Raw genomic sequence first — 21,659 nt, forward strand, 5'->3', positions numbered from 1 at the left:
CAGCTGTTCCACGATTGGCCGGATTCACCGCATGACAACTATCACGTGTGTTTCGTGTTTATTCAAACACCTTTAGTTCCTCTAAAGCTCACAAATCAGTTTTGTATAACAGTAAACACTCTTTCATGTAGTTGCGATGGTATATTGCAGGGGTGCCCAATCCTGCTCCTGCCGATCCTGCACAGTTCATCTCCAACCCTAATCAAACACACCTGCCTTTAATTTTCAAGTGATCCTGAAGACCTTAATTGGTTGCTTCAGGTGTGTTTGATAGAAAGCCCAAAGTCCTCGATTCGCCGGAACCATGTTACTAGCGTTATTATTATGAACGCATGCAATTACTTTCTCCGAGTTTGACAGCCACTGTTCTGTAGCATCTTTTAGGTAGTTGGCTATGTTCACAGCGGTATGTCGTTCGTCAAAACTGCACGTCTCTAACACTGCACTATGTATTTCCCATTCAGCAATGTAATGACAAGTTAGTGTTATATAGGATTCAGTGGTCAGCGAGGTCCATGCATCCGTAGTGATAGCCATCCTCGCTGTCTTTGACAGTCTATCTTTCAGTGAAGAAGCAGTCTTTTCATATAGAGCTTCTATTCTTCTCATGACTGTCTTGCGCGATGGGACTGTTGGAAACTTTTTATTCCTTCATCGAAGCAAAAACCAGGAGACTTGAGATGGATCTTATAAGCAGAAGAGATTTATTCTTCCACGTCTGTAGTCTGTAGTTCTTCATCATCAAGACTAACGTGTATAAATTTACATGGTGTCTTATAGGCATTTTAGGAGGAGGGACTTTTGAAGGTGGAGACAAATTCAAACAAAGCATGTAAATGAGTATACAGGTTAAGGAAACACTCTAGACTGAGGGTCTGGCCAATCCTAATTCAATCAGCATAAGGCTCCAAGAGCCATTTGGGTCCGAAAGCCATTTGCAGAACAAAAGGTGAGATTCTCAGTGAATCATTCGTGTGCTAATCCCATCAGTCTGAGAGAACAGGAATTGCAACTTTGCTGAGATCTTAACCTTAAAAGATTATTTACCATGATGCTATGTACGGAAGCATATTTGAAATAGATTCTTAAATTTGTAACCCTTCAGGACGTTATACTGGGGCTCAACATAATTCATCAAATCTTTAAACCCTTCTCCTTCGAAACGAATGGGCAGCAAATCTTTTGCTATCATTTCGGTGATTAGTTGTGTCATCTTTTCACCTCTGGCTGCGTTGCATTTCTGTCTGACGGTAAAAGATGCAATGCTCGTCTGAGTTGCGTCTTTGGTGGTATCGGAAGACATTTTATGTACAAATACTAGATGATAACGCATTGTACTTATGGTAGATTTGTGTGACAGCTTGGCGCTGCATATTTTGCACTGAACTGTTTTTTTTCATCTATTTTGTCGAAGTGAAGCCAGACATCACTACGTGACTTTGAAGACATTTTCTCTGTTTTTCGGTTTGGACTTTGGACCGCGCTCTGGCAACGGTAACCAATCAGAGCTCAAGGTGCCACCCAAAATGCTGCTATAATCAATCAGAAAAAAAACTCTTTTTTTTAAACTCAGATCATCGTTTTTATGATCGATCATCGCTGTCACGTTCGAGTACTGTGCCCATCCCTAGCATTTAAATCAAATTTCACACGTCTGAGGCAGTTCAATCCTAACAACCTGCGTACCTTTCCGGTGTCTTCTAGTACTATATTCTCTTTTCCTATTGGTCTCTGGAATTGCCAGTCCGCTGTAAACAAAGCTGATTTCATTACATCTATTTCTAGTCATTCAGGTCTCCGCCTACTGGCCCTGACTGAGACCTGGATCAGACCAGAGGACACTGACACACCGGCTGCCCTCTCCACTAACTTCACTTTCTCACACACCCCTCGCCTGACTGGTAGGGGTGGAGGTACTGGTCTGCTCATCTCAAATGATTGGAAATTTGATCCTACCACCTCTGTTTGACAACAGCTCATTTGAATCACATTCAATTACCATCACTAGCCCTATTAAAATTCATTTTGTAGTTGTATATCGTCCCTCAGGTCAGCTTGGCAGCTTCTTGGAGGAGCTTGATGTGCTACTCTCATCCTTCCCTGAGGATGGTACTCCTCTCATAGTTCTTGGAGACTTCAACATCCACCTAGAAAAACCTCAGGCTGCTGATTTCCACACTCTGCTTGCCTCATTTGACCTCAAACGAGTATCTACTGCGGCTACTAACAAATCAGGTAACAAATTGGACCTTATTTACACGCGCTACTCCTCCACTGACCATACACTGGTCACTCCACTGCACACCTCAGATCACTTCCTCTTCACTCTCAACCTCAACCTGCCTCAGAACACAACACACACTCCTCCACAGGTCACCTTTCGGTGAAACCTACGCTCACTCTCACCCTCTCGTCTATCCTCTTTGGTCTCATCTCTTCCTTCTCTGCTAATATCTCTACTGCTAAAATGACTTACTATCACAACAAAATTAACAATTCTTCTAACTCTTTTCAAAACCTTCTCCTCTCTTCTCAACCCTCCTCCTCCTTCATCAACCCTAACAGCTGATGATTTTGCCACATTCTTCATAAATAAAACAACCACCATCAGCGGCCGATTTACCAATCCATAAACTGACACACACATTTTACCAGCTAACACACACACTCTACCCTTCTCTCTCCACTTTCAGAGGCAGAAGTCTCCAAACTCCTCCTTTCCAATCGCCCTACCACCTGTCCGCTTGATCCTATTCACACTAACCTACTTCAAGCCATTTCATCTTCAGTTGTACCCGCACTCACGCATATCATAAACACCTCTTTTCATACTGGTACCTTTCCCACAGCATTTAAGCAGGCTCTGGTAACCCCACTGCTGGACTTGGAGTAGAGAAAAGTCATTTTGAGAAAACGGGCTTTAAAGATTTATCATCAGCCAATGAGATTGCGCATTCAGCCCTTTTACTTTCACGATTGGTTGCTGATAAAAAGGAAATGACCATATTTGGATCCAACAGCATTGTACAGGAGAGAGAGAGCTTTCCGGCGGTGCATGTGATGACAGTGTGCAGGCAGCGATTGCGGAGCAGCATGTTGATTAAGAACGCCAACTTTTGTTGAATTTATGAGAAATCTACAGACGCAAACAGACAAAGTGTAGTAAAATAAAGACCTAAATGTGTATTTCTGACTTTTTTTCACCACAAGTCTGAAAGAAGACATGTTATTGAAGACAAATATCCAGAAATCTCAAAATTGACCAGTAAAAAAAAACGATGTTTTTGCCTGCCGTGTCTCGCCTTAAGAAACCCACTCTAAATCCAGCACATCTGGAAAATTACAGACCGGTATCTCTTCTTCCAGTTGTGCCCGCACTCACGCATATCATAAACACCTCTTTTCACACTGGTACCTTTCCCACAGCATTTAAGAAGGCTCAGGTAACCCCACTGCTTAAGAAACCCACTCTAAATCCAGCACATCTGGAAAATTACAGACTGGTATCTCTTCTTCCATTCGTCACGAAAACACTTGAATGAGTTGTTTTCAACCAGATCTCTTCCTTCCTTACACAGCACAACCACTTGGACAACAATCAGTCTGGTTTCAAAAGCGGACACTCAACTGAGACTGCCATGCTCTCAGTAATTGAAGCTCTGAGACTGGCAAGAGCAGCTTCCAAATCCTCAGTTCTCATCCTGCTGGATCTGTCGGCTGCCTTTGACACAGTTAACCACCAGATCCTCCTGTCAATCCTAAAGATGTAGGGCATCTCGGGAACAGCACTGCAATGGTTCAAGTCTTACCTCTCAGGGTGAACTCTAGGGTGTCGTGGAGGGGTGTGGTGTCTAAGACCCAACATCTAGCTACTGGAGTGCCTCAGGGCTCAGTGCTTGGACCACTTCTCTTCTCCATCTACATGACATCACTAGGATCTGTGATTCAGAAACATGGTTTTTCCTATCACTGCTACACTGCTACACACAACTCTACCTCTCATTCCAGCCTGACGATCCGACGGTAGCTGATCGTATCTCAGCCTGCCTGACAGACATTTCTGGCTGGATGAAGGACCACCACCTTCAACTAAACCTTGTGAAGACAGAGCTACTTGTAGTCCCGGCCAACCCAACACTTCATCACAACTTCACCATTCAGCTAGGCTTGTCATCCATAACTCCATCAAGGTCAGCCAGGAACCTTGGAGTTGTAATTGATGATCAATTGAACTTCACAGACCACATTGCTAGAACTGCCCAGTCATGTAGATTTGCCTTGTACAACATTAGGAGGATCAGGCCCTTCCTATCAGAGCATGCTACACAACTCCTTGTCCAAGCGCTTGTTCTATCCAGACTAGCCTATTGTAATGCTCTCCTGGCTGGTCTTCCAGCTTGCACCTCTGCAACTGATCCAGAATGCTGCAGCCAGAGTGGTCTTTAAGAAGCCGAAGAGAGCACGTCACTCCTCTCCTCACAAAATTGCACTGGTTGCCAGTTGCCGCTCACATCAAGTTACTGACATTTGCCTACAGAACAACCACTGGTTCTGCTCCCTTTTACTTAAACCCATTACTTATGTGCCATCCAGAAACTTGCGCTCTGCAAGCGAACTAGAAAAAATAAATCAAAAAAAAAAAAAAAAGATTTAAACCAGATTTTATAAAAATTTCAAAGAATTTTCCTGAACACAAACATTTTATACACTTCTTATTTTATTTTTTATAACAATCACATCGCAAACATAAGTGCACCATTTCATTTAACTTGCCTTAGAATTTCTTTCTAACAAATAATAATGTTATAGATATAAATAAAAGTATTGTATACAGGTAACATTTGGGGTCAATAGTTTTTTAAAGTAATTAATACTTTTATTAATCATGGACACATTAAATTGATAAAAAGTGACAGTAAAGATATTTATGCTATAATGTTACAAAATATTCTATTTCAAATAAATGCTGTTCTTTTGAACTTTCTATCCATCATATAATCCTGACATATAAACTGTATATCAGTTTCCACAAAAATATGAACGTTGATAATAATCAGAAATGTTTCTTGAGCAGTAAATCATATTAGAATGATTTCTGAAGGATCATGTGACACTGAAGACTGGAGTAACGATGCTGAAAATTCAGCTTTGATCACAGGAATAAATTACAGTTTACTATATATTCACATTGTTGCATTTTTCTCATATTGTACAAAGAGTAAACATAAACCATCTGAAATATAAAAAAATATATATCCCAAATTGCATAAAAAACTATTCCAAATGATACAAAATTAAAGTACTTTTTGTATATAAACATCTGAAAAGTCTGAAGTGGTCACACCACATGATATTTTCAAATTCAGTCAAAATTACAGGCACAGAATTGGCCTAAACAAAACAAGCTAGCTTCCCACAAAAGGTCACTAAGAAATTTATAATAAAACTATATATTTGACAAACCTGCTTGCTTCCATGGGTCCTTGGTAAATTGGTATATGATGTAACTTCCTGTGTTTGAATAGTTTTCAACATAAAAGTCCCAAAATGGTAGTTCCTTGATGGTCACACCACATGATATTTCATAAAATGGACATCATCGGACAAAGTTTGTTTGTATATTATGATGGAAATATAAATACAAATGCTTTGAATTTTTTTACAGGATTACAAAACACTTTGGAAATCATGCCAAATAGTGCAGAAAATAAATGTGAATAAATTTAGAGTAATTTCAAAGACATTTTCAAAACAGAAGTTATGGCCGGACAGTCGCACCACATGATATTTTGACACTTTAAATAACAAAAAAATTACAAATAACTAAAGGTTTTTGAAAAGTTAAAGTGAGTACATACATGGGAGAGATACTACAAATATAGGCTACAGTATATTCTTAAGCATTTAAACCCGTTTTTACCTGAAAAAATGCAGTCAGACAGAAAATTTAGGCGTCACGTCATTGACCCACCTACATATGAACGAAATGACAGCTGTTTACGTGAGCGTTTGATTGTTCTATCAGGTTAAAAATTAAAGTCAGCATGAAACAGAAGTCGCAATAGTCTTTTTCCCCTATTGTGATGTAGATCCCAGTGAAATGGCTTCTCAAACAAGAAAAAATGTGACTTGGATTTGTCCATCAGCAATTGATTGGATCGCAGTCATTTGCTATTGCTGATGTCATGTGAGTGACAGGTTGTCCCGCCCTCACGCCAGGAAACACGTCATTAGAGAAGTGAAGAGATGTTGTTGAAAGATGGGAAGAAATTTTGATTAAAGATTACAAGGGGATAAATTATTTAGAATAAACACGGCAATGTACCATTAAAAAAAAGAATTGCCAAATTTTGAATTGTGTTTTATTACTGAAAAAAACGTAAAAACAGCTAAACTGGTGTCATGCTACTGAAAATGCTGTTAAATTAGAAGAGTCACTCTTTGTAGTCACTCTCCAACACTGATGATTTAAATACATAACAGATGCATGCTCTGATCATCACTGTGTCCAGGGTTTATTGCATGCAATGACCTCAAAATAACAGCTTATGGTAGAGTTATTTTCATTCAGGAGCATCTTGTAAAATTATAGAGCAGTTTTTTTAGCTTGCTTCTCCATTTGCACTCTTCTCTGTTCTTCTTTCAAAAACATGTTTAATTTTCTTATGGCCTTGTTTGACTGAATTAGTGCATCTACAGGTGTCGAATTAATACCTGAGTTAAATTTATTCTGGTGTGTAACCACAAGCGTTGGGTCTCCAGCCAGGAGCACTGCGCTCATTTGCATGTCAACATGACTACATATTCTCAAGCTGAGAGTTTTTCCCCTGCTACCACAGTAAATACATCATCACGTTTGTTTGCAGGTCTTGCGCATCAACAAAAATCCCTCAGGATTCATCTTCACATTTCCCAATCTTCTCTCCCTACTTTTGTGAGATGATGAAGAGATGCAGTGGGGAGTTTCTCTGTGATGGATGACGTAGTTTATTGTGCAGCAGACGAGTGTTTGCGGTATGAGGGAGAAAGCGCCGGTTTGTGCAGGTGTACGGCTGCCACAGTAGTGTTTATTCTGGCTCGGTATTGTGTCTGGAAACAGGGGCTCTGACGGAGGTTAAACGTCCCCTGCGGCCTCAAAAACACTCTAGAACATCAGGCAAAGGAGGAGTCCAAGAACAGAGAAGCTTAGCTGGTCCTCTTTTAGTGTTTTCTGAGAATATGTGCAGGTCTTTTTTTTTTTTTTTTAAAGGAACTCTGCTTTTAAAAATGTTTTATATCAGGTATATGCTTGTCTTTTTGAGATGAGATCGTTCTCCTACGATGAAGGTGAAGTGTTACTTAGTCTTGAAAATAAAGTTCTTTATTGCCATTGATGGGTCCATGAAGAACATTTCACATCCATGGAACCTTTCCATTGCACAAAAGTTGTTCTGTTCACTGAAAGGTTCTTTTTTAGGGAACCCAGGATGGTTCTTCTATGGCATCGCTGCTAAACCACCTTTTGGAACATTTATAATTTGGAACCACTTATACTACATTGATTCAAGGCATACATTTTTATAATTAAAACCCATGATCCTGCTGTTTCTACTGCCACGCACCACTGTTTGAGCTACAGGAATATTTGATTCTGATGTACATGTATAGTCAAACAGTGTGCATTTACTAATAAAATTAAACATATTTTAGAGTTTATGAGTTTAGCATGTACAAGATAATGATCATGTCAGCTAACAGGAAATGTTCTCCCCAGACAGCAACATAGTGTCGGCCCAGATCCGGGCCACATCTGGTACATGTGGATTCAACGCGTACCAGATGTGGGCCGGATCTGGGCCGACACTATGTTGCTGTCAGAACTTATGAACAAACGTTCTTCTAGTAACGTTAACAGAATGTTTGTTCAAAGCTGTCTGGTCTTTAAAAACGTTCTCAAGACGTTAGCACGAAAACATTACTTATGCATCGTTCATGGAACGTTTTTCTTTTTCTTTTTTTCAAATCATGCATTCCCTGGGAATCAAACCTATTACATTGGCGTTGTTTGCACCATGTTCTTCTGTTTGAGCAACAGGATTGCTCATGGTGCATTTTTCTGAATCATTTTAGTTAGTTTCATCTACTTACTAGTTTCAGATGTTTCGGAGAACAAATGGAACATTCCATTAATCTTCACATAACCAAAAAAAACAAAAAACATTCAAAAAACCTAGACGGTTTGAACGTTCAGAGAACATTCAGAAACAGTGTTTTCATAACTTGATGGGAATGTTAGTAAAACGTTCTTGGAAAATATTTTTGTTAGCTGGGATCCAATGTATTGTTAATGGAAATTACTGGAATCTTTTTATTAATTTACAGTAGTTGTTCTTGCACAAAATTATGAAAAGGGGCCATCTTGCCCCACTACTGAGGTATGATGACCCCCAACAAGAAACCCCCTGATGTAAACTTAGACCAACTCTTATCTGAATATTACAGAATATCTAAATTACATCTGAGATTAATTTAATTTAATTTATTTTCTCAAAGAAAGGTGTCATTAATGTAAAATGCTAAATGGAATTCTGTGTAAATGTATGTTGACAAATAATACATTTGAATAATTAAATGATGACAGTTCAATAAAATAACAGAATCCCACTCAAAGAGATGTATGTGAATAAGTGTAATTCTATGAATTATGCACAGTGCTATATTTTTAACTGAAGTGATATAAAAAATAACAGCTCAAATAACAGCTCAATGAATTATAATAATTATTAATAAGATAAATCATATAACAAGCGCAACTACAGGCCTTCTGTCCCAATTCTGAGGGACGAAAGTCTAAGCATAATTTTTCACTTTTCACTGAATAAATGAATGAATGAATAGTTATTAAGTAATCTATATGAAGTACTGTGAATTTCTTTCAAATTAATTCCATGGCTTGATATTTTCTTATTTAATACAGTGACATTCATCCACTTTTAAGTGTGGCTTGGGAGTTCAAATAATTTTGGAGCCCCTGAATTTTGTCTGAATTGCATTGCTGTTAAGTCTGAGATAGTGGGAAATTCATTCAGAAGTATTTATGCACCTGCTGCATTTCTCTACAATTTAAGGAAGAGGAAGACTGCCACCTACTGTTCAAATGACAATAACTGAACAATATCCTGTACAAAAAAAAAAAAAAAAAACCTTTTGTATGAGTCTGCAGCCATCCAGCCTGACATTAAAGACATGAATGATCAGTTATGCCTCATAACACGAAGGTCTTTCCCACTCCTACCGTCTGTCACTGATGACTGTTGGGAACGCAGTAGGACAGGGACTCTTTCATCCCTCCTGAGGGCTGGTGGAGGATGCGATTAGCACCGATTATGTACAGATTTGTCATCGTCATAAATCCACAGCTGTCGGAGGCTTCACATTTTTACATGTCACTTCAAACGCATTCCTGTCTGTCTCCTCCTGCTTTACAGCTTCTGTCCAACTCTACTGACGGCAGCCGAAGAGGGTCACTCTTCTCCAGCACTTCTCCACCGAGATGTCACGTTTCACGTCATGCTGCCTGAATGCTTGTTAGGAGCAAATTGGAAGCCCAGTAGTCATCCGTACAAGGTGTTGTCTGACTCTGAACCCTGGATCATTTTTCATCCTGACTTTCCTTCCTCTTCTTAGTCTTCATTTCCTTTCTTCTCCTCTCACCTCCTTTCTTCTATGTCAAGCATCTGGATGTGTGTGTGTGTGTGTGTGTGAGAGAGAGAGAGAGAGAGAGAGAGAGAGAGAGAGAGAGAGAGAGAGAGAGAGAGAGTACCTACTTAACTATATTTTGGGGACAAATTTGTACCCAGAAGTGACCAAAATCTCTAAAAAACTTCCTTTAGGGACGTCCTCATTTGTAAACTGTTATAAAAATACAGTAATTACAGTTTTTTGTTATTTAAAATGCAGAAAGTTTTGTGTGATGGGTAGGTTTAGGGGTAGGGTTAGTGTAAGGAGATCAAATATACAGTTTAATAAAAACCATTACGTCTATGGAATGTCCCCATTTAGATGACTAAACGTGTGTGTGTGTGTGTGTGTGTGTGTGTGTTGCCAGCTGTTTGCTATTCCTCATGCTGACTGCCTGGGAGTCTCCCTTGACCCAATGTCCCCATCCTTTCACAGATCTGCCTTGAGCTGCACTGAGACAATATTAATTGCTTCACAGTAGATACATTTACAGGTGTTTTTATTGTGCATATATTGATTGTAAAAATGATTGTAATTTTACATTTAAAAGACTAAAAAATGTTTCAGTAAAAATCTTTTAATTGGTTAAGTTCCCTTAGCCTAAAGTAAAATATTGTTTAATACCATTCTTGGAAGTAAAAAAACAAAAACAAATCTACAGTGAAAAAATGTAAACGGATATTCCCAGAATTCCCTGTGTGACGCTTCACATTTGACAGTTTTTCATGTTTCGTTATCGGGTACATTAGGGTTTTATGGTACAACCTGTAGTTAAATTAACGTTTATTGCGTTATTTTGTCATGTGCGTTATATTTTGTATGTGTGTGTTACAGGTTGTTCTGTAAATATGTTTACATTTGTTGTCACTGTATTGTTACAGTATTATTTTGGCAACCACAGCTAACAGTTTTTTTCTGTAAAAACAACAGGATTCTTTTTTTTCACATTGCTCCATTCGGGCACACCTATTCATTATTACTATTTTCCACATTTAAAGCGATGGTAAAGTTCTAAAATGAAAAACAAAAAAAAAACAAAAAAATGTAAGTATTAGAATTATGTATTGGCCAATTTTTTTTTGAGCTTCTTCACCCTTTGACTATTGTCACAGCCATATAAAAGTACATGATGCAAAATACCTGCCTGTTGTACATAGTCTAAGTGAGACCCTTTTGTTTTAGACAAAGAAAGACGGTGATGATGATCACATATGTTCATTGCCACAATGAACCATAAACCTCACGGGAAGTGTAAAGTTCAGAGGTCAGCAGGTCTCAGACAGGACTGGAATACAGGGGCAGAGTGGGCTTGACCTGCCCTGTGCACTCCCTTCACTCTCCCTTTGCTGACCGTCTACTAATTCAATTTGTGGGAACATTCAGCCACGGTGAAGGCAAATTCCTACTGGCATTAGAGGGGTTTCATGGGGCTTATGGAGCCCAATCCGTTGGGATTATCCTGCTATGAGTGGGTTTGCCCCAAAAGCTATGACACTATTAGCTGTAAAACTAAACATCACCCCATCTGACAAAATATATAGCCCACTCACCGGCCACTTTATTAGGTACACTTTGCTAGTACTGGGTTTGGACCCCCTTTTGCCTTAATTCTTTGTGCTGCAAACATTCCTCAGATATATAAGCATTTTATGTATAATAAGCACTTCTATGAAATATTCTGTCATATATACACACATTATATTATTACATGATATTACACTTTATATTTACACTACAAATATACTTTAGATTTTCATTTAATATAAATATGTATCTAATGTAATATAGAAAGGCATTAAAATAAGCATTATTATGTATAAGTATTTCTATGGAATATATATGTCAATATAAATATAATTGGTTTTAAAGGGAAAAAAAAGGTGAAACATTTTTATTATCATTTTTATTTTCATTAATCACCAACCAAATCACAAAGTTGCCAATACTGTTCCAAACAACAGAGGGCGGTATTACACAATCAAAGAAGAGAAAAACGGGAGGTACTCAAATACAGGAAATGTTTCAAACAGACCCAGTAATTAAATCTTAAAAATGATTAAATAATCATAATTCATGTATCGCAAAATCCCACCAGGATGCCACATTCATACTCATTCTAGTTAGTCAGATAAGCTGAAGTGATCCGATCAGCTACACGCATGCTTTGTAAAAGCTTTATTGAACTGTTCATCAGAGAAGGCCGACTAACTTTTAGTGTTCTTTCAGAACGTGTTACCCGTGTTGCTCTAAATGAGTTGAAGGAATCCATTCATTTACAAGTTCTGAGTTCAAGCTGTTATCTAATTTGATTTTGGTCCAGTGAATAGTGGTGAATATCTCCAGTAAATATATTTTTATATCCATTTACACTAATGAGCTAAAACATTGTGACCAGTCACAGGTAAAGGGAATATCATTGATCATCTCCTAACAAGGCCATATATTAAGAGATGAGATGGTAAGCAAACAATCAGCTCTTGTAATTCTTGTAACGTGTTGGATGCAGGAAAAAATGGCCTGTTATAAATATCTGAGTGACTTTGACAAAGGCCAAATTGTAATTGCAAACAAACTGTCAGAGGATCTCTGAAACGGTCCGTTCAGCAGTGGTGAGTATTTTACCAACAGCAGTCCGAGGAGGGACGCATCACAAACCGGTGACAGGGTGTTGGGCACCCAAGGCTGCACGAGGGCAACGAAGGCTATCCCGTCTGGTTCGAGCCAACAGAAGGTCTACTGTGGCACGAGTCACACAAAATTTGAATGATGGCTTTGGGAGGAATGTGTCACAACAGACAGTGTGTTGCACTCTGCTGCGTCTGCATAGCCTCAGACCAATCAGAGTGCCTATGATGACCCCTGTCCACTGTCGAAAGCACCTTCAATGGGCACGCGAGTGTCAGAACTGGACCTTAAAGCAGAGGAAGGTTGCCTGGTCCGATGAGTCCCGTTTTCTTTTGCATCACGTGGACCGTCATGTGCATGTTGGCCATTTACCTGTGGAAGTAATGACACCAGGATGCACTGTGGGATGATGACAAGCCGGTAGAGGGAGTTTGATGCTATGGCCAATGTTATGCTGGGTTACCATGTGTCCGGCCATTCATCTGGGCGTAAATTTGACACGTGTCACCCTACCTAAACATTATTGCAGACCAGGTACACCCCTTCATGACAATGGTGTTCCCATGGTGGAAGTGGCCTCTTTCAACAGGATAATGCACCCTGCCACACTGCACACATTGTTCAGGAATGGTTTGAGGAACAAGATGAAGAGTTCAAAGTGTTGCCCTGGCTTCCAAATTCCCCAGATCTCAATCCAGTTGAGCATCTGTGGGATGTGCTGGACCAACTAATTCAATCCATGGTGGCTCCACCTCTTAACCTACAGGACTTAAAGGATCTGCTGGTAACGTGTTTGTGCCAGATACCACAGGACACCTTCAGGGTCCTATAGAGTCCATGCCTCGGCGGGTCGGCGCTGTTTTGGCAGCACACAGAGGACCAACGGCATTTTAGGCGGGTGGACATGATATTTTGGCTCAACGGTGTAGATGCAAGTTGAACAAACTTAAAGGATTGCAGGACTCAACAACTTTAGGAAAAACAGATCCACAGATATCTAACTTTACCATCACAGGAATGTTACATTTTCAAATATATTGAAAAAACAAACAGTTCTTTTAAATTGTAATCATATTTTACAATACTACTGTTTTTATTGTATTTTTTATCAAATAAATGCAGCCTTGGTGAGCACAAGAAATCCATCTCAACCCAATTTTTTCAGAAGCACTTTAATCTAAAGAGGAAACAAGTAGCGAGCATGTAAAGAACTACAAATTAGATAGGTATGTTGTCCTACTTAATAAACGTTATTACATATTTGAAAAACCAAGGCTTGTTTGGTCCACACTGTATATATATATTTCTTTAGGGCACATTTTTCACAGGCCAATAGATTTGCAACATCTCATGAGAGACATTTAAAGAGACCTTTTATCAAAGCACAGTGACAGCACTGTTCATTTAACAGGGAAGCCACAGATTCTTATATCTAGCTGATCCAAACGGGCTGGTTCTTCATTCATCTTAGACTTCATGCTGAGCCACAAGACAGTTGTGCCTTTCTTTGTCCATTTTCAGCCTTTCTTTCACCCCAATTTCTGCTTCGTTGTCCTCATCCTGCATTCTACTGGTGATCTTTTCTGGCCCAGGCATTATGGGTTTGTATGACCACAGCTGCCATCTCTAGACAGCCAATGATCATCACAGCTCAGAGCATGGTGACCTCTAATAGGTAGGAACAAAGCTCCACCTTTTTTATTATTATTCAGGGTTCCCACACCTTGGTTAACTTCAAATTCAAGGACTTAATGTGGGGACACATTTCAGGTGAGAGGAAGGTTACATCGTGTTACCTTGTAAGATACATTGTTGCGCATGTTCTCTAGACTCCGTCTCTATGGAAACAAAGATGCTAACATGCAATCACCCTCAAATTAATGTGTGGGTCTATGTAAAATACATAATTTTACCTTTAAATACGGGACCATTCTTTGTAATCTTCTTTGGTGAGACAGATATCTTGAAATTTCCAGGCATCACGTTTCTGCGGTTTCAGACTATTTTTGCAATATTTCACGGTGTGTCTGTGAACCGTTGAGGAACCATAGAAGTAGTTTCGAGCGCGCGTCATGGCAACAGTACAACACAAAGTACCTCACACGGGAAACACGTAACGTAACGCGTAAATGCGCATAACTAAAGTAAATCAAGCAAGCTAGTATGCCACTGCCACGAAGTGTTGGCGAAATAAAACATTAGTGAACCAGATGGATTAATATGGATTTTTTTCGAGAAAACTTTCAAGGACCTGTATCTATGTATGTTCATTTTCAAAAACTTTCCAGGGCCTTGAATTTTTTTTTCAGATTCACAAACTTTCAAGGTTTTCAAGGACCTGTAAGCTGCAAGTATCCTCCAAAAGACAGGTTTGGACGTGGTCTGTTCTAGTTCTGCCGCTGGCCGAGATGTTGTGCGAGATGTGCCGTGTTACTCTCCATTGTATAGTTTGTGTGGCCTCCATTCTGAAACTGATTAGAGAGATGATTTTAGTATGATTAATTATCTAAATGTCAATTCTAAAATCCCAAAGTCAATCTTTTCCAGTACCGATTTTACAAGCCCACAGCAAAAGAATTTACAGTTTGAATCGAATGGGCTGCAAACAATAACATACAGCATGACCAATGTAGTCTAATTTATGAACAAATGCCTCTTATGTTCTTTTTTAGTGAATGAAAAAAAAAAAAAAAAAAAAAATATATATATATATATATATATATATATATGAGCAAAACTATACTTTTGAGCCAGTCTTTATAATGAACCATTCAAAAAGACTCACAATCAGACTCCGTCTAATTAATCCCTCACTAAATCTGCCAGATTGGTGACTGAAACATCAGTTATCACTATTTACGGTGATGGAATATTTTACTTTTACAGTAAAGTATAATTCAGTAAAGTACAGTACTATGAAATTCAGATATGGTAATGGCCGTTTTGTTTCTGAACACACACTGTGAGTGGTAGACCAATCACAACAGACTAGGCCATCTGACGCTCTAGGAAAGGAAGGGTTTACAGAGACCAAATCCTTCATCAAACCGTTTCAGACATTGTGAGAAAAAAAGGTGATGCTGCAATGTACTATGCAAAAATTAAAGTCCATTATAAAGAACCTTTTGTGCAATTGCAAGGATCCATGGATGTAAAAGTTTCCTCATGGAACCATAGATGCCAATTAAGAACCTTCATTTTTAAGAGTTAAGATAGTTAAACCACACATGAGTGGTTTGATTCTAACCTGGCCTATGTAAGCTTGTTGATCCAGGCTTGGTCGGAAACCTACTCTTTCATCCTGTCCTGAGTACCTCTTCCTCTCCATATCACCATCCAGGCCATTGAGCAGCTCCTCGATGTCCTGAGCCGTGAACTCGCTCAAGCCTGCGTCACCAGCAGTGATATAAGGTGAAGAGAGCTGCTGGGAGTAGCTGATGGACACAGTGCTTAGATGGTTTCTGTAAGGGTGCTTCAGATCCACATGAGGTGTCTCCAGGTAAAAGCATCCAGGCTGCTGGAGCTCTGGCTGGAGGAGGGGAGGAGCCTGCTGTGTGTCACTGGCTAGAACTTCAGTGAGGTTCCCACAAACCTGAGCATTTTTGAGTGTTTTACACACCTGCTGATCCAGAGTTGGAAGGTGTGAGCACTGTGACTGTTGGCTCGTCGTCTGAACCTGGTGTTTTTGGATTGTAATGTGTGAAAGTTTGCATTGTGAGATTCCAGTCTCTTTGTATGGTTGATACATTGAGTGTTGCTGTCCTTGAGGATTGTTTTGGAGATCTGCAGCAGCCTTCAGTTCCGTGTGAGGTTGTATCCCTGTGAAGTGTTGTGTCTTTGGTTCAGGATGTGCTATAGTAAAAGTCATCTGTTGCTCCTGAGGTACTAATGTGAGAGGATCACATGAATCCTCTGGGATTAACACTGGAGCTTGCTGTGAAGGTGTGAAGGTCTGAGTAGGCTTCCCGATGAGACACTTCTCCTTCACATTGTCCTGGACATCACCTACACTGTCCGTCTTCGTCCCGAGAGACTGTTGCACATAGGACAAGATGCCATCTGTGAGGTCTGCCACGTCATTTCGACCATCAAGGTCAATCCTGAGGAACAGTTCGTCTTGTTGTAGGGACTTCAGATCTTCTGGGCTGATACCTAAACTCCGCATGAAGCTCAGTATCTCACAGTTGTCATCTCCTCCAGAGCCAACGATTGGTTCTTGTTTGAACACAGAGCTTTCAGAGAGTGACATAACACTTTCTTGCCACTTACTGAAAAAGATCCCACCAAGATCCTCATTCGCTAATCCCTGTACCGACACAGAGCGCTTATCTGCAGAACACACATATATTGACTCGTCCTGCTTCAGCATGGAGCCCAGCAGGGAGTCAGGGTCTACAGTTCCAGTGGTTCTGAGTTGGTTATTGTTGTCTTGAGCAGTGGGATCAGAAGGTGTGGTGTTACCCAGAGATCTGGGCAGGTTCATGTCATAGAGAACAGCCTCTCCTGTAGTAAAGCTGAAGGGAAGCATCATAGCACGCTTTCTCAGGTTCTCCTCACCCTCCTCGTCCCTACAGAAGACAGAATGACTCATTCTTAAGCAAGACACCTACAGAAACAATTTTAAATGCTATTACCAAATAACAATATTAATACTAGATCTGAAAGAAATAAAAGTGCTTGCAACACAGCAAAAGTAAGCATAGGGTTTAGGTTTCTGTTTTGCCACTTTGCTGACTATAGATACACATCCCCCAATACAGAAGAAAAGATCTGTTGCTACTTCCATTTCATCACGACTAAAAATTATGAGTCAAACAAATTAAAAAAATGCATGGATGAATCATACATAATAAGATCAATAACTAAATAATAAATAGGGTGAATTTTAATTTCATGCTGACTTTAAAGTCCCCCTGTGGTGAAATGTTGTTTATACAGTATGTCTTATTGGTGTTTTTAATATGCTTTAAGACAAAACATGTGAAAAGTCATAAGTAAGCATAAAACACCATTGCTGAGTATTCTCTCCTAAAACTGCAGTGAACCAAAGACAGTCTCAAAAACTCGTTTTGAAATCGCTGGTGTTTCTGATGTCACAAACTAACTTGTAACCAATAATGTCAATGTGTGATCATCAACGAGTGGATCTCTGAGCTGGTGTGAGTGAGTGGAGGCAGGACTAATTTGCATATTCAAAGAACCTCGTATACTAAATGAAGCACGGGTGTAGAGCTACATTCAAGCTATTTTAAGGCATGGAGATTTTTTTCTAGGGATACAATTATTGACTACAGGGGGACTTTAAGGTATACCAGTTTATCAACAGTTATTACAACTAAGATTAAATTATCTGCGGTTACCTTTTGCTATGAATACTGCTTCATAATAAAACAACACAGGAAAACATATACAGGATATTCAATATCAAAAAGAGACAACTTCACAAAGACACAAATAAAGGCATACGTGATGACTCTCTGAGAGGCAATGATGTAATCTGGTTGCCCGTTTTTGTAGACAAGTCTAGCGTTGGACTGTACCCAAATCCAGAGGTTCTGTTTAGTCAAGAGTCTGAAAACAGTCAACCCGCTTTCACCCGTCCTCATCGCTGCAGGGGAGAGAAATTATTAAATTAATTTAAATAATCAGCAACTATGTTGCTACCATTAATAATAAAAAAAGTATATATGCTTTTAGCAGTCCCCTTTTAAAAGATTAATTTCAGATTTATGTATATGGTATATGTAGATTTGTCATTGGTTCTTGCACGTCAAACAAACACATTTGAGCTTCTGTTTGCCATATTTGCTGTGCTCTATCTACACATGTGCGCTGATCAATGCTTACCGTAAATCCTCTAATATTGGCCTGTATTCCATTAGCGGCCGGGTCTCTAACATTGGCCGGTCTCGCTGTCGGCGGAGGTAAATAAAGGCCGGTCTCTAATAGTGGCCGGGGCTATTATTAGAACCAACGTTTTACTGGGCAGGCCACAACATTATGCTTGTGATAGTAACATTTTATTACCAATTTATTCTCTTAATGTATATATTCTAATAATTAGGGCTGTAACAATATGCAATATGAATCCGAAATCACTACACTCAGACCTACGAACCTGTGAGAGAAGGCAGAATTGCGACACACCCCTTTTTTGAAGTTAACATTATACAATACGTAGACCTACACCACAAAACTAGTTGAGTATAAATTTAATATTGGACAATTCCAGCGTTATAAACGGGACATTTGCAGTAAAAACTTGAAATATAAATTCTCAGAAAATGCATTTAATACATATTGAAAAATATCAGTCTACACATGCGTTTTATATTTAATATGAGGGAAATAGCCTAGGCTACACATGCGTTACGGGACACAAAAATCTCTTTTAGGCAGCAAAATATTTTTTAGTAATTCTGTGAATTACACTGCGCAAACCAAAAGTAATACTAACCGGATGAAGAAGGGTTGTGTCATGATTCCTGTCCTGTGTTTCCCTTGTCTTGTGTGCCCTTTTGTTATTTCCTGTTCTGTGCCATGTTTTGTAGTCCTTTGTAGTTTTTCATGTTGATTAGTCTCCCCAGGTTTTTCTAATTAGCCACACCCCCTTGTTATCTTGTTTAGCTTGTTTGTCCCTGTGTATTTATAGCCCCTGTGTTTCACGTGTTACTGGGTCAGTTGTTCTGTAATGTGCTGAGGAAGACAGGTGAAGATGAGGATCTAAACGCAGGGTATTTTAATAAAATAACAAGAAACATGAACACGGAACTCAAAGGAACAAAACCAGGGAATCACAGAGGCAACCATTACATGTACAACAACTGACAAAGTAACACGTGAAACACAGGGGCTATAAATACACAGGGACAAACAAGCTAAACAAGATAACAAGGGGGTGTGGCTAATTAGAAAAACCTGGGGAGACTAATCAACATGAAAAACTACAAAGGACTACAAAACATGGCACAGAACAGGAAATAACAAAAGGGCACACAAGACAAGGGAAACACAGGACAGGAATCATGACAGGTTGGCTCTCCACAGAACACAAAATATTCATTTTAATTTATTTTTCGTGTCTCCATTTATGAGGAAAAAACAATGTTACGGACGTGAGCGCACTGAAAGCCGCACTAAAAGACAGCTTTAAAACTTTCACAGACACCTCAAACAGAAAGCACAAAGCCTTTTTTTTAAGTGAATTTCGTTTTGTATTAATTGTATCTTAATTTTAATCAATGTTTCATCAACCAATTGCCAGGATTTAATAAATAAGAAGTAAATATAGTAGAAAATAGATAATCACGACACGGAGGCACCAGCGTGTAAACTGAAGCGCGTCTCATAAATTAACCGAAACTCAGCGTATATATGGCAAGCCTCACAGACCTGATAAATATATCTTTAGACAGCTTTAAATGTGTACTTTTAAACAGAACAATTCAAAACAAAAGAAAACAGACTGCTCTCTGCTTAATCCGTATGAAATGCGCATTTATCTCTGGCGCGTTCACTACTGCGAAGATCACGAGTCAGCATCGTCTTCATCAACTTCATCTTTGCAGCCGACACAGAAAACGCTTGTTTATTAATAAACAATTGAAATGTCTCCTTGCTATTTTACATATTCATTACTTTTGCCGGTTCTTTGTGACAGCTTAGGTAACGAAAATGTAACAAAACGTTGTAGAAATGTAGTGGAGTAGAAAGTATAATAATTGCTGCAAAAAGTAACGAAGTAAAAGTCAAAAGTATGCACTAGCACTATTGATTCTACTTAAGTAAAGTACAGATAGCCTACGTGAAAAATTTACTTAACGTTGTTTACCATGGCAGCTGTGGAGAATTTATTTTCAATAAATGAACCTAGTATTTTATAGGTTCAAATAGACACAAAATCTCGTTTTAGTAGTCCGTTTTGCTCAAATAGAAATAAAGGCCTGTCTCTAATTCTGGCCTCCTTCCAATAAAGGCCTGGGCCGCGATGCGCTTGAGTAAAATAAAGGCCCGGGCCTATATTAGAGGATTTACGGTATATGTGAATAAAAGCCGAAATTAAATCTGTTCATCATATAAAGTGATCGTGTCTCTTCAGAATACTTGGATTTAACCGCTCGATTCATGAGGATTACGATGTCTTTTTGTACTTTTAGGAGCAATACAATTATTTCAACAACAGTTAGATCTCCGTCCTCTGACACATCAATGTTGAAACCCAGCGTGAGTGAGGTGAGTGTGTTTTCTTTATCCATTTGTGATAAAAGGAGTCTTACCCCGCATGTGGTTCTCGGCGCAATACAGCATGTCTGCTGCATGGATGAACTGATAGCCTGAGCCGCGGTAAAACAGTTCTGCCTCTGTGTAGCCCAGAACAATCTTTCCTCTGTGGAGAAGGAAAAAAGAAACACATGGCTTTGAAAGTGAGAGATACTGATGGTATAAGAGCACCAAATTAAGGGCCAATTATTGTTTACAACAAGAATAAATATTTAATGTAATTTTTAAACATTCACAAATCTAAGGAGATAAAGATGCCACTACAAGTCAACTGAAACAAACTGAAGTGAACAGAGAACAAAACCGCAAGCTTTTTCACACTTGATAGGAGCTAATATGTCTTACTTTGGGTCACATGCGGTGGGCGTGAAATCCAGTTTATGCTTGGTTTCAAACATGAAGCTCTTGGTGTGGATCTCCAGTATGTAAGGCTGCACAGGGCTGACCAGGGCAAACAAGGCCAGCTGAGGAGGGATGGGTTTGCCATCTGCTGTCCTCTCATTCTGCCCATGCAGGAACTTCAAACGCCCCTGAAAGTTCATGGCCTATAAAAGTACAACCCATCTATTTAACTCATTCGACCATATGTAAATACATTCCACAGAGTTCAGCTAATTTTCCCCAACCTCTCTTTGAAACCAATATGAAGAGATGATGAATTTTTTGGAGAATTTTCATTTGAGCTATGTGATGCAATGGAAATAGCGACAGATCTTTTCTTCCATATTGTGACGTACATCTGGATTATCACCTTGTGAGTCTTAAAGCTGACTTCTGCTAATGAAACTGCAAACTATCTTCAGTAAAACTTTTCTTTCATTTATTATATTTCTGACTCTTGTCTTAATTAATTATTTCTGGTTCTGGGTCTTTGACTGTAAATCCCCTTACAGTACAATATGGTCTTTAAGTGATTTTAACTGCTATGTACTCAAATTTTAATTAATCATTTGATACAATGCACTTATTGTATACATGTTTTTACATGTGCATACATGACCCTTCCCTTACACCTCAAACCTACCCAAACTACT

The 21,659-nt window shown here is 39.1% G+C and overlaps 1 protein-coding gene across 2 annotated transcripts in view; it reads right to left on the reverse strand.

The window, feature by feature from the left end:
* Positions 1-11,608: 11,608 nt before the first annotated feature.
* ahr1a (aryl hydrocarbon receptor 1a) overlaps positions 11,609-21,659 on the reverse strand; it is a 34,466-nt gene continuing 24,415 nt past the window's right edge. The window contains exons 7-11 of one of the 2 annotated variants that reach the window (XM_084089516.1): positions 20,971-21,170; positions 20,622-20,731; positions 17,812-17,953; positions 15,593-16,913; positions 11,609-14,816 (exon numbers count right to left, since the gene is read on the reverse strand). In XM_084089516.1, the coding sequence (XP_083945642.1) occupies positions 14,733-14,816; positions 15,593-16,913; positions 17,812-17,953; positions 20,622-20,731; positions 20,971-21,170 (1,857 nt within the window). In that variant the 3' untranslated portion in view covers positions 11,609-14,732. The remainder of the gene's footprint in view (positions 14,817-15,592; positions 16,914-17,811; positions 17,954-20,621; positions 20,732-20,970; positions 21,171-21,659) is intronic. The other variant, XM_084089517.1, reaches the window with a different exon arrangement.

Source organism: Abramis brama (genome assembly GCF_963993115.1).
Source record: "Abramis brama genome assembly, chromosome: 17".
Lineage (NCBI taxonomy): Eukaryota > Metazoa > Chordata > Actinopteri > Cypriniformes > Leuciscidae > Abramis > Abramis brama.